At 41.0% G+C, this 13,772-nt stretch overlaps 1 protein-coding gene across 1 annotated transcript in view; it reads left to right on the forward strand.

The window, feature by feature from the left end:
* Positions 1–1,208: 1,208 nt before the first annotated feature.
* Positions 1,209–13,772, forward strand: part of LOC119520178 — a 33,256-nt gene continuing 20,692 nt past the window's right edge. Inside the window, exons 1-4 of the mRNA XM_037817895.1 lie at positions 1,209–1,252; positions 2,016–2,142; positions 2,462–2,832; positions 4,406–4,536. Coding sequence (XP_037673823.1) covers positions 1,209–1,252; positions 2,016–2,142; positions 2,462–2,832; positions 4,406–4,536 — 673 coding nt within the window. The remainder of the gene's footprint in view (positions 1,253–2,015; positions 2,143–2,461; positions 2,833–4,405; positions 4,537–13,772) is intronic.

Raw genomic sequence — 13,772 nt, forward strand, 5'->3', positions numbered from 1 at the left:
AACTGTGCTGAATCCATGCATTGGGCACCACTCAGCAATAATATTAAGTGGACTGTTGACACACTCAACAGCTTAGATGAGTCTCAAATGCATTCCGCTAGGTGTGAGAAGCCAGACAAAAAATACTACATACTATGATTCTGTATATATGGCATTCTGGAACGACATCAGCCTTGTCCCAGCATTTATTATTAAAAACCGCCGATTGTGTCTGATGGCCCACAGATTAAATTCAAACTCCTCAGCCTGAAATGCAATGTCCTCCATAACTGACCCCAATTTACCTTCCAACTTTATCTTCAATTCTCCATCCAGTCAAAGCAGCATGCTCCTTTTTCTTTGGAACATACTTAATGTTTGCTTACATCCAGGTAAAAAATGTAGTTCCAGCAATCTGTATGTATCAAAATCCTGTGCATCCTTTAAAAGCTAAGGACCACCTCCTCCAGACCATCCCAGTCCAAATGGGTTCCCCTGCTCTGGGTTCATACAATTTTGGTACTCCATTTGTACAGAAATTAAACACATGTATGCAAGAAAAGCCCATGGAGTATGATCTTGTTTCACTCTAAGATTTCACTTTACCTATATTACATAAATATTTCTGGCTGTATCCACCTATTCTATAAGCTCACCATGGGCAGAAATGGTCTTCATATCTTCATACTCCTCAGAGTCCTTAAAGTATGACAATGAGTATTTACAGAATAATGACAACATATTCATAATATACCTTTAAAATTACCTCCCACACACTGTATTCAAGAAGCTGCTGGGAGTTGTCCTACACAAAATTCAGTGTCTAAGTCAAGAAAGACGAAGGTACAAGAAGCATGACTTTACCAGCCACAACACAGGGGGAAGCTAGATGGCTCTTACGTGAAGGGGGAAAGGGGATCCCAGAAAAGAGGCAAGGAATCAATTCAGAGCATATTTGCTGGTCCCACCATGTCAGCTTGTGCTGTCTTGTTTTAAGTAAAAACAAACAAACAAACACTACTGAAGGATGCACTCAGACACAATGAGGAAATAAACCCAAACCACAACACAACAAAGCAAAGCAACAATAAAAATAAACCCAAAACATCATACACAGGAAATCAGGAATCCAATTCACAGTCCACAGAACACCCAGGATGGTGGCTATGCAAAAGGTCTAGAAAGCATGTCCACAAGAAAAAAATATGAGCAGTGATGGATGGCTTACTATGCCCTACTTCATTGAAAACTGTACTTTTGGGCCACCGAAAAGGTAAGAAAAATTTGCAATATGTACAAAGAAACAAAACCATATAAAAATAATCCATTGTTATTTTCAGGTCAAACAAAGAGGAAACAAAATTTTAGTGAACCTCAAGCTTGGTGGTTAATGATGTTTGGACAAGAATAATTATGTCAACACCAAACATCTATTTATCTAAAAATGTAATGCTGAGGAAGGAGAAGAGGGGAGGGTGGCACGTGAAAGCTCTATCCTCATTTATCAAAATAAAGCTTCAACAGACAATTCTGAATATTGATGAACTTTATTCACTTTATTTAGAATATGGAAATGTAAAAATGACATAGGAGACCCCAGCTGCTTTGAAGAAGGGCAACTGTGGCCAGTGGAGAGAAAGTAACAATAATTTTTCCCCATTATGCACTCTTTCATTTCAGAAAAGTTTTTATTAATTACTTTTTTGTACAATGATAGCACTGTGCTTAATTTGGTAATGTTAGCAGGAAATTAAAAATAACACAGGTTTGAGGCATGGGGAACAGAATTAGTCATTATATTTAAAAAGTTTTTATACTTAATTTCAAATATAATACACTTTCTCCTTACATGATGACATGGGATAATTTACAATCAAAATTTTTATAAACTAGAGGGAAACACACGGGGCATCAAGATTCTCCTTCAACCTTATTTTATAAATAAGAAAATCCAAGCCACAAGTGAGACTGCCCTGGGTCATACAGTTAATTAATGCCATTAATTCATTCATTCAATTTATTTAATCATCACATAGTCAAGTGACTACTTTAGGATGTGGAGTACCTAAAGGTGAAAAAGACCTTGCCCAGCTCTATAAGGATTTACATAGCAGGAGTGAAGAACTGACGTCTGCCCATAACTATAATACCAAGTGTTATCATGTAAGAGGCACTAGAAAGCATACGGTATCATAAAGAACCTTAAGAGCTATAAAATCAAAGATGGGAGCTAAAATTTCGGGAAGGACAAATTTAGAATTGAGTAGTAGATGCTGGGGAGGCTGGGAGAGAGTTAAAAACGCTTGTGAGCAGGTGGTAGATTTGGCTTCATTTTGCTGCCTCAACGACATAAATAACAGAGCTGGAGAGCTAGGCTGGGGTCACACTGGGGAAAATCTAGAGCACCCTACAAAGAAAGCTTGACTTCATTAGATTAAAAAAAAAATGAGGCTCCACAGCGTCCTTACCGTCCATCCATTAGTGGTGCGAAGCTCCCGGCAGTGAAAAGGCTCCGCAGCGCTCCCCAGGGGAAGCCCGCAGCAACGAGGCCTCCTCAGGCCCTGGCGCTCCGACGCCCGCCACACACCCGCTGCAACCGCTGATTGGCTGCTGGTCCCGGCGTGTGGGCGGGCACTGGTCAGGCGCATGCGTGCGCACGCGGGCGTCCCTGGCGCTACCTGGTGCCGCAGATGTGAGGCTGGACGGCGAAGAGGCGCATCTGTGGAGAACCTGCTCCGGCCCTGCAATGTCCTTCTCCCGGCTCAGCGTCCCCTCCAGCCTCCGGTCTCCAGACCCTCCTCAGCATTCTGAGTTTTCCGACGTCATGAGACTCGGGAGAAGAGATTTGGTGAGGTAAGAAACAAAATGAACAACAAACATTCTGGAGAGAAGGGAATCCGGGGGAGGGAAGCCGCCATTTCCGGGTAGGCAAAAGTGGGGTAAAGAGCAGTGGGCGTCCCCTCTGGAGGAGGGAGTGGGGCACCGGGGTCGAGCCTTGTCCGCTGTTTGCTGTTAGCTCAGCACACCCCTACAGACCAGGCCTTGCACCCCGAATCTGAAGGAGTGAAGTGGTCACCAGAAGAGTAGGTTGCGGAGGTGGGCCCTGGTCTCAACTCTTCCGTCCCACAGCCTGGCAGTTTGGTGGGTGTGGTCACGGGGGAAGCAGCCCCGCACCCAATCCCAAGCCCCACAACTCCCAACCCTCAGAACTCTCCTAGTCCCCTCCCCCACCACACTCCTGTTCCTCGACCACCCCAGCTCCTCCCCCACCCCAGGACCAGCCAATCCTCTCCTCCCACCCCAGTTCCCCACACCTGTGGCCTGGTCCTATACCCTCCCCCCACCCCAAGCCCAGCTCCTCCCTCACCTCAAGAGCAGGCTAGTCCCTTCTCCCCACCAGAAGCCCAGTTCTTCCCCCACCTCAGGAACATGCCAGCTCCTCCTCCCACCAGAAGCCCAGTTCCTCCACACCTTGTGGCCAGCCCAGTCCGCTCCCCCATCCCAGGCCCAGTTCCTCCTTCCCCTCATGACCAGCCCAGTCCCCTCCCCCCACCCCAGTTCCCCACACCTGAGGCCTGGTCCTGTACCCTCCCCCCACCAAGCCCAGTTCCTCTCCCACCCCAGGACCAGCCCCTTTACAGGGCCCAGGCCAGGGCCCAATCCTGCCCTACCATCTTCACCCCTTCTTGTCAACCCTCCCTCACCCCAAATGCTCCCCCACACCGCTTCCACCCATCAGTCCCCTGGCCCCCCAGCCCATGAAAACAAACCCCTTTTGGGTTCCCTGTTCAAGGCCATTAGAGATCTTCAAGATCTCATGAGATTTTGTCCTGTAAAGAACTAGAAACCAGGTTTGGTCAGACAAGGCCAGCATTGGTAAGGATGTTTCTCTCCTGCTGAAGGGTAATTTGCTGAGTCAGCACACTCCTTCTTTCCTCTAGCTGCTGGAAAACTGAACGCTGTGGTGAGAGGTATATGATTTGGATGAAAATCAGGTCTAAGTTCAAGCCGTGATTCCTTCATTTTCATGCAGAGAGACTTTGGGCTACACACTAGTTATCCTCTGAAGTCTCTGCTTCCCTTTGGTAGAATGGGGATACCACAGTGAAGGCAAAATGAAGTCACATCCTCCTCTCAGGTCAGCCCAGGACTTCTGCTTGGTAAAAGTATGACAGAGAACAATTTGGCAGAAATGCGGGTGGAAGGACAGTGGTCAATTTGTTAGAGCGTAACGTGTGTCACTAAAATTGTCCCCTGGTTCAGCCAATAAGGAACTGGAGCTCGAATTGGAGGATAAAGAGGAAAGACTCACTGAAAAGGCAGGACTAGCTTTCTAGTTTTCAGTTTCCTTACCCCATTGGTAGAAGTTATCCAGAGAGATCTTTGCTTTATAAATGGATGGGTTAAAGACACAGTCTCTTTGTAGAGCATCTTGGAAACTACACTCTGACTTGGGTGGAAACAGGCCACTGAGACCACAGGAGACCCATGAAACAAAGGTTTGGAAGATTCAAGGCAGGTCTGAGCTGGACCAGAGTGGGCAAAAGATGTCTTCAGGTAAGATGGCCCCTAAACCGTCATTCCCTATACTGTGTCTACCTGCTGAGGCCCCTAGTAGGGGAAAGAAGAAGCAGGTGCACTTTTCTTGCTCCTCTTTGTGAGAAACAACCACAGTGTATAATGCTGCATTTTCCAAAGCCACTGTGATGTTCAGAACTACTGCTTAGGATGAAGGAGCAGAGCAGGAGTCAGACAATAAGACTCAAACTTCTGTTTGGGTTTCAAGCAGGGGATAATATGTGAGCTCCATCATCAGAGTACAGGGTCCTGCCCATTCCATCTCAGGCCTACATTCCCCATGTCCCAGGGAAGCACAAAGGAGGAAAGTGGGTGTGAAGAAAAGGATGAAGATGTCCCAGAGGAAGTGACTCTAGAAAAAAACATCACGTTAAAAGAACCCTCAGATATTATGCAATGTCAAATGGGAAAGGAAGCTGATCCAAACTTCACAGAGGAGTGAGACACACTTTCTAATCTAACCAGTATGGTCAGTTTTTATAAACAGCATAATTACATGGAACCTAGAATAGGGAATGATTGTTATTTTGTGCAGGTTAATGTAATACCCTGATACATCCCAGAGTATTTCTGGCAGGAAATAATAATGTATTTTCAAGGTCCCCTTGAGGGACTGGGAGAAAGTATAGAAATACTAAACTCTCTCACCTGGAGAATTCCTGATATTCTCACAAATACTGGATACTCCCCATTTAATAAGTCAAGCCCTCAATCTTGGAGTTTGCCCATATGAAACTTATTCTTGCAAAGGAAAAGCTAAGCCTATTTATAATTATGCTAAGGGCCACCCCCAGAGAAAATCTTTTGTTACTCATATGTGGCCTCTCTCAACCAGCTCTGCAATTAAACTCACTACCCTCCTCCCTATGTGTACATGACTCCTAGGATGAGTTTGGCACTAGCATCGTGGGATTGACAGTGATGCATTTTTGACAAAAAGGGGGGAAAAGAGATGAAACAACATAATGTATCAGTGGCTAAAAGATGTCAAATAGAGGTGAGAGGTCATTCAGGAGGTTATTCTTAGGCATTATGTTGATTTTCTTTTTTAGTATCTAGTAAAAGTAGAATAGCTAGAAGAAAATACCTGAATTTGCTGAACTGTCATCCAATACACTTGATCCTTGATGATAAGTGTAGAACTATATCACTTTTATCATGTGACCATTGGATTTTGAAAACCTTTTGACTGACACTCCCTTTACCCAGTGTATAGGCAAAAGAGTAATAATGTGTATATATATATGTCTCTGTGTGTGTGTGTGTATGTAATAGGGGAATGAAAAGAGTAATTATATATATATATAAAATAGAGGAATGAAGGGTATGGGATGGTTTTGGTGTTTTTTTCATTTTTATTTTTTTCATTATTTTGGGGTAATGAAAATGTTCTAAAATTGTGGTGATGAACATACAACTATATGTTGATACTGGGAACCCCTGATAGTATACTTTGGTTGGATTATATAGCGTATGAATATATCTTAATAAAATTTCATTTAAAAAATCAGTTGACCAAAGATCTGAGGTTTTCGTTCTGAGCGCTCAACTCGGTTCCATTGTATCAGTACCATGCTGTTTTGACCACTGTGGCTTGACAATATGCTTTAAAGCCAGGAAGGCTGATACCTCCCACTTCATTGTTCTTTTTCAAGATGGTTTTAGCTATTTGATGCCCCTTACCCTTCCAAATAAAACTGATCATTTGCTTCTCCATGTCTGCAAAGTAGTCTGTGGGAAATTTGATTGGTATTATATTGAATCTGTACATCAGTTTGGGTAAAATTCAAGTCTTAATAGCATTAAGCCTGCGAGTCCCTGACCATGGAATGTTTTTCAGTTGGTTCGGGTCTTCTTTGATTTATTTTAGCAAGTATTTTTTTCTGATAAATTTAACTTTATTTGACACCTACAGGTAGCAATAGTTTCCTCTTTTTTTAAAAAAGTTGTGGAACATAATTATATAGAATTGAAAACTTTCCAAGTAAAATTTAACTAGTAGTTAGCAAATTTCAAAGAATGTCATGGATTGCAGATCCACATTTTCAGTTATTTCTTTATTGTGAACTGTAACATATATGCCAAAGGTGACAACTTTCAAAGTAGGAATTAACATTTAGTTATATAGGAAATTTCCAAGAATGTTGTGGGTTATAGTTCCATAAGTACAGTTATTTTCTTATTGGGAAATACGGCATATATTCAAAAAGTTGATAGCTTTCAAATTACAATACAAGTAGGTATATAGTAAATTTCAAAGAATGTTATGGAAGTCAGTTCTATCATTTCAGTTTTTGCTGCTAGTTATTGTAATACCCTAGCAAGTAAGAAAAATAAACTTCTATAGAGATTCAGTAGTCTAAATTCTGTCTGTTGCTAGCCCTTCCTCTAATATAATCACTTTCCCAATCTTCAGGGATGTGTAGGCAGTACCACCCTAACTTGTTCATGTTGAAAAGTTGTGTCAACATTATAGGAAAAAGGGATGCAACTGGTGGATTTTCTTGAAGAGGCGGTTGCCTCTGTGTTTTCGGACTTAGTTGGCATAGGAGCTTTCTGGAGGATTTAAGTTTCTGAAGAATGAACTTAGTGAGTGAAACTATTATAGACTCTCAGATAGGGACCTGGGTATTTTTTAGGGTTTTCAAGAAGATGGTTTACTGTGGCCATTTGAGATATGTAGCTGAAGTTTGCATAGGATTGACCTCCAGTATATCCCGTCAACTCTATTTGAAATGTCTTAGCCACTGAAACCTTGTTGTGTTACCTTTCTTTTCCCTCTTTTTGTCAAAAAGGAACTCCCAATCCTTGATGCCAGGGTCAGGCTTATTTCTGGAATCCATGTCCCATGTTGCAAGGGAGACACTCACTTAGGGGTCCTGTCCCATGTCGTGGGGAGGGTGATGAATTTATTTGCAGAGTTCGGCTTAGAGAGAGAAAGTCCACATTTGAGTAACAAAAGAGGTTCTCTGGAGGTGACTGCTAGCCATAATTACAGGTGGGCTTAGCCTCCCCTGTATAAAGAGCAAGCCTCAAGATCAAGGACTTGAGTTATAAAGTAGGGAGTTCCCAAGATCACACACTATGTTTTTTTTTTTTTTTATTTTGAAATAAATTCAAAGTTATGGGAACAGTTGGAAAAACAATACTAATCCCATACAAAGAATTCCATCATACTCTGACCCCCCTCCCCCGATAGCTCAATCCACCAACTTTAACATGCTGTCACATCGCTATTTCTTTCCCTCCCTGTCCATCATCTATTGCTCTGTCTTCTGAACAAATGAATGCTAGCTGCACACATCCTTGAACATACACTATAATTCATGTATACACTTCCCATGAACAAGAACATTCTTTTATTCAAACCCATTAAGCGCAGCTAAGAAGTACAAGAGATTCAACAATGACACAAAGCTTACATTCTGTATTTCCTTTTCCTTATGTCTCAGCTATGTCCCTTTGAGCCACCTGTCCTCCATCCTCCGATTCCATCCAAGTTCATCCTTGGTATTAAATTGTCATCTATTTAGACTGTCTTTTTTTTTTCAGTTGTGGAAACATATATACAGCTCAAATCTTCCCATTCACCCCCTCCCTAGCCTTCCATTAGTGGGATTAATCACATTTAGAATGATGTTATGCTCTTTCCCACTATCCATTACTAGAAATTTCCCTTCACCTCAAACAGCAACCCTACACTCATTTCTTAACTCCCCATTGCCCCTTCCCCCATTTCTCTTAACCCATACTCTATTTTTCATCTCTATGATTATATTCTCTGAAAATTTCTTTCTGTTTACTGTGGGGTTTAAAATTAACCTCTTAAATCCATAACAATCTTGTTCTTCTTTGATACCACCCTCACTTCAATAGGGCACATAAACTATGTTCCTATACTCCTCCATTCCCCCACCTTTATATAGTTGTCTAAAATTACGTATTTTACATTGAGTTCAAAAAATTGATTCGTCATTAGAGTTTGTGTATTTTATATCATGTAGGAAGTAAATAGTTGAGTTACAGTTCAAAAATTATTGACTTCTATTTGTATTCCATTGTGGTTGGAGAATGTGCTTTGAGTATATTCAATTTTTTTTTTTAAATTTCTTGAGGCTTGTTTTATGTCCCAGCATATGGTCCATTCTGGAGAAAGATCCTTGATCACTAGAGAAAAATGAGTGTCCTGGTGATTTGGGATGTAAGGTACTATATATGTCTGTTAAAATTCTCTCTATCTCTTTCTCCTTTCTTTGTTTCTCTGCTGGTAGGGCTCCCTTTAGAATCTGAAGTAGGGCAGGTTTTCTATTGGCAAACTCGCTCAACATTTGTTTGTCTGTGAAAAATTTAAGGTCTCCCTCAAATTTGAAGGAGAGTTTTGCTGGATAAAGTATTCTTGGCTGGAAATTTTTCTCTCTCAGAATTTTAAATATGTCATGCCACTGCCTTCTTGTCTCTATGGTGGCCACTGAGTAGTCACAACTTAGTCTCATGTTTTTTCCATTGTATGTGGTAAATTGCTTTTCTCTTGCTGCTTTCAGAACTTGCTCCTTCTCTTCAGAATTTGAGAGTCTGAAAAGAATATGTCTCAAAGTGGGTTTATTTCAATTTATTCTGTTTGGAGTTCGCTGGGCATTTATACTTTGTGTATTTATATTGTGTATAAGGTTTGGGAAGATAAATACCCTTGGCCGTGTATTGGCCAAAGTTTCTTTTCATTTGTATAGATTCTATCTGTAGATTTTAGGAAGGGTGCTTAGCCTCCCTTGCTCAGAGTATGACCAGGGTCTCTTCTGGGGCTTGGGCATGCACATTCCAAGAAACCGCTTGATATCAATTGATCTGTGGGCACCTGTGATGAGTTGGACCAGTCAACAAGTTCTACTTCACAGAAGGTTTGTTTCCCCTCTTGTGTGCTAGCCTTGATTTCTTGCAATATTTTGTGTCACCCTGGGATCCGTATAATGGCATAAATACTGAGAAACTTTCAAGAGAGTCCATTGATGCAGTATTGAAATGGTGATGATCATTTGGTGTTAGCTTTCAGTGTTTTCTAGGCTTAATTTTGGAGAGGAGAGGGGACTTTCAGAAGGCAGGGACGATGGAGTCACCTGAAAATGGTTTGAACCTCTGTCCAACAATTATAGCCCTAATGGATTCCCTGCCCCGGGGGTACAGAATCCCTTATCCCTGACACTCCGAGGGATCCTTTGAGCTATGAAAAACCCATGGTTCATCCCACTATAAACAGTTTGCTGACCTTGGGAGACAGAATACCTGGTTTGGGGACAAAGTATGTTCAGCTTTCAATTGAAATTTAGTAGCAATCAAAATTCAAGGAAGATTTCCCTGACCCGTCTGATCCCAAATAATGTGCTGATGCCAAAGACAGTAGCTTCAGGGGGTACTGATCCTGCCCATTCTTCTCAAATCCTCTGAAAGGCAGGTTCTTGTAAGTTCACCCTCCTCTGAGTTTCTCCCTTCAACAGGAGGGCAACCACTACCTGATAAATGTATTCAATTTATTTTTTACAACATATTAACATTTCCTTAAATATCTGTTAGGAAATCTTTTTTTCTGTACCACTGAAATTAATGCAAAAACAAAATGTGTCAATCTTTCTCTATAGTTCTAGCATTTCCTTTAAGATCACTTTCTCTTATATATTAAGAGAAATGTTCTCATATTAGGGATTTAACCTTGTTGTACTGCCAGTAACTTAAGGCATAAGCCTTACCAAACCAGGAACACCATTAATGCCCTTTGTTACACACCAATCCAGAAAATCAAAGATGATGATAGAAATGAAGGAAAAGTGTTAAACACCGATAACCAGTCTAGATTCATGTCATATATTGCATTCCCTGGTTGGTTATATATTCATCTTATTCTGAATATCTATAATTATGTAAACAGGTATATTTTCCTTAAGGTGTCATATATGAAGCCAGGAGGGCAAGCATTTGAGAGACTGTTCCTCAATTTCGATTTATTCTGTGTTTCCTCTTGTTAATTTAGGGTTTGTGGATTTTTGGACGGATGCTAGAAATGTATTAATCCAACTTGTGAATCTTTATTAATGTTGATGTTTTTTCTAATTTTTATTTCATTGTATCAAATTTTAAGATAATCTAACTTGGAAAACAAAACACACACACCAAAAGGAATCATCTAACACATATAGCAAATTGAAAAAAGAAAAAATTAAGAAATCATATTACCTCAAGTAACTAATTTCCTTGAGCATATTGCTCCTGGCTTGCATTAATGTGGTATCTTCAGGACATTTGCCGATAAACATTTCTCATATTCTTAATTGTAGTGTTAATTGATGACATATAATTTCAGATTTTGTACAATGTATCTTTCTCTGTTCTGAAAAGAGGAAGGGAACCAAACCTGGGTAGAAATTGCTATAAGGAATTGTGGCCTCTTGTGTTCAAAGTAACTGTAGGCCTGCTTTTGCAGCCCAGAGGATCACATACAGCCCTGAGTTCTGTTGAGAATTTGGCTCTCCCAAATATCCCAGGGGATTCTTGACACGTATGGCTGCTTGGGGCTTTAACATATATACCCTTGGCCATGTTTTGGGCCATGTTTCTTTTCATTTTCACAGAAGCAATGTGTAGATTTGAGGATGGGCGCTTAGCGTCCCTGGTTCACAGTGTGACCGGGGCCCATGATGGGGCTCGGGCATGCACATTCCAAGAAACCGCTTGGTCTCCAGGAATCTGTGGGCACCTGGATGAGTCGTGCCACTCAACAAGTTATATTTGATAGGAGGTTTGTTTCTCCTGTTGTGTGATCGCCCTGATTTCTTGGTGTATTTTGTGCCTGCCCGGGAGGTGTGTAATGGCATAAATCCTGAGACACTTTCAGGGCAGTCCACAGATGCAGGACCGAAATGGAGATGATCTTTTATTATTAGCTTTCAGTGTGTAGGAGGCTAAATTTGAGAGAGGAGAGGGAACTTTCCGAAGGCAGGGATGGTGTAGTCAAGTGAATATTGTTTGAACCTCGGTCCAAGAATTCCCATAGCACTTCTGGATTCTCTGCCTGGGTGGGAAGACTCCCTAGTCCCTGATGGTTCGAGGGCTCCCCTGGAAACTGCGAAAATCCTCCCTTCATGCCCCATAAACATGGTGCTAACCTTGGGAGTCAGCATCCCTTATTGGGCACAATGTTTGTACAGCCTCGAAATGAAATTTAGTAGCAATGGAAGTTCACAGAAGGCTTCCCTGTCCTGTCTTATCCCACTGTGCTCATACCAAAGAGAGTAGCTTCAGGTGGCAGTTACCCTGCCCACTCTTCCCACATCCTCTTAAGTCAGGTTCTTGGAAGTGCACCCTGCTCTGACATTCTCCCTTCAAGACGAGGGGAACCACTGCCTGTGAAATGGATTGATTTTATTTTTTTTACAGCATATTCACATTTGCTTTATTTTCTGTTGTTAGGAAATCTTGTTTTCTAGCCCATTGAAATGAATACTTCAACAAAATGGGTCAATCTTTCTGTAGGGTTGTAGCATTTATTTAAGATCAAACACATTCCCTTACATATTCACAGAAATGTTGCCACATTAGGGAATTAACTTTGGTGTATGGGTAGTATAAAATTTTTTTTTCATTTTTATTGAGATTGTTCAGATGCCATACAATTATCCAGAGATCCAAAGTGTACAATCACTTGCCCCTGGGTACCCTCATACAGCTGTGCATCCATCACACTTAATTTTTGTTCAATTTTTAGAAACTTTTCATTACTCCAGACAAGAAATAAAGTGAAAGATGAAAAAAGAAAAAAAGAAAAGGAAACTCGAATCCTCCCCTGTCCCTAACCAACCCCCCTCAATTGTTGACTCGTAGTATTGATATAGTACATTTGTTACTGTTTATGAAAAAATGTTGAAATACTACTAACTGTAGTATATAGTTTGTAATAGGTATATAGTTCTTCCCTATATGCCCCTCTATTATTAACTTCTAATTTTATTGTCATACATTTATTCTGGTTCATGGAAGTGATTTCTAGTATTTGTACAGTTGATCATGAACATTGCCCACCATAGGATTCAGTTTTATACATTCCCATCTTTTGACCTCCAACTTTCCTTCTGGTGACATATATGACTCTGAGCTTCCCCTTTCCACCTCATTCACACACCATTCGGCGCTGTTAGTTATTCTCACATCTTGCTACCAACAACCCTGTTCATTTCCAAACATTTGAGTTCATCCTAATTCAACATTCTCCTCATATTAAGCAACCACTCCCCATTCTTAAGCCTCGTCCTGTATCTTGGTACCTTATATTTCATGTCTATGAGTTTACCTATTATAATTAGTTCCTGTCAGTGAGACCCTGTAATAATTGTCCTAATGTGTCTGGCTTATTTCACTCAGTATATTGCCCTTGAGGTTTTGTCATCAATACATTTTTTTTTAATATGGTTTTGTTCACTCACCATACATTCCATCCCAAGTAAATAATCGATGGTTTTCTGCATGGTCATACATTTATGTGTTCACCACCTTCACCACTATCTATATAAGAGCATCTACATTTCTTCCACAAGGCAGGAGGGAGAGTCAAAGAAGGTAGAGAGGCAAAAGAAAGAGGAAAAAAAAATGACAGCCAGGAAGCAGCAAAAGGAAAAATAACCTTAAATCAAAGCAGAACAAAGAATCAAAGAATACCACCAATGTCAAGTGTCCAACATGCCTCCCCCATCCTCCCCTCTTATCTGCATTCACCTTGGTATATCACCTTTGTTACATTAAAGGAAGCATAATACAATGATTCTATTAGTTACAGTCTCTAGTTTATGCTGATTGCATCCCTCCCCCATGCCTCCCCATTTTTAACACCTTGCAAGGTTGACATTTCCTTGTTCTCCCTCGTAAAAGAACATATTTGTACATTTTATCACAATTGTTGAATACTCTACATTTCACCAAGTTACACAGCCCCAGTCTTTATCTTTCCTCCTTTCTTGTGGTGTCTCACATGCTCTCCACCTTCCTCTCTCATCTATATTCATAGTTATCTTTGTTCAGTGTACTTACATTGTTGTGCTACCATCTCCCAAAATTGTGTTCCAAACCACGCACTCTTGTCTTCTATCACCCTGTAGTGCTCCCTTTAGTATTTCCTGTAGGGCAGGTGTCTTGTTCACAAAGTCTCTCATTGTCTGTTTGTCAGAAAATATTTTGAG

This window comes from Choloepus didactylus, chromosome 25, assembly GCF_015220235.1.
Source record: "Choloepus didactylus isolate mChoDid1 chromosome 25, mChoDid1.pri, whole genome shotgun sequence".
In the NCBI taxonomy this organism is placed as follows: domain Eukaryota; kingdom Metazoa; phylum Chordata; class Mammalia; order Pilosa; family Megalonychidae; genus Choloepus; species Choloepus didactylus.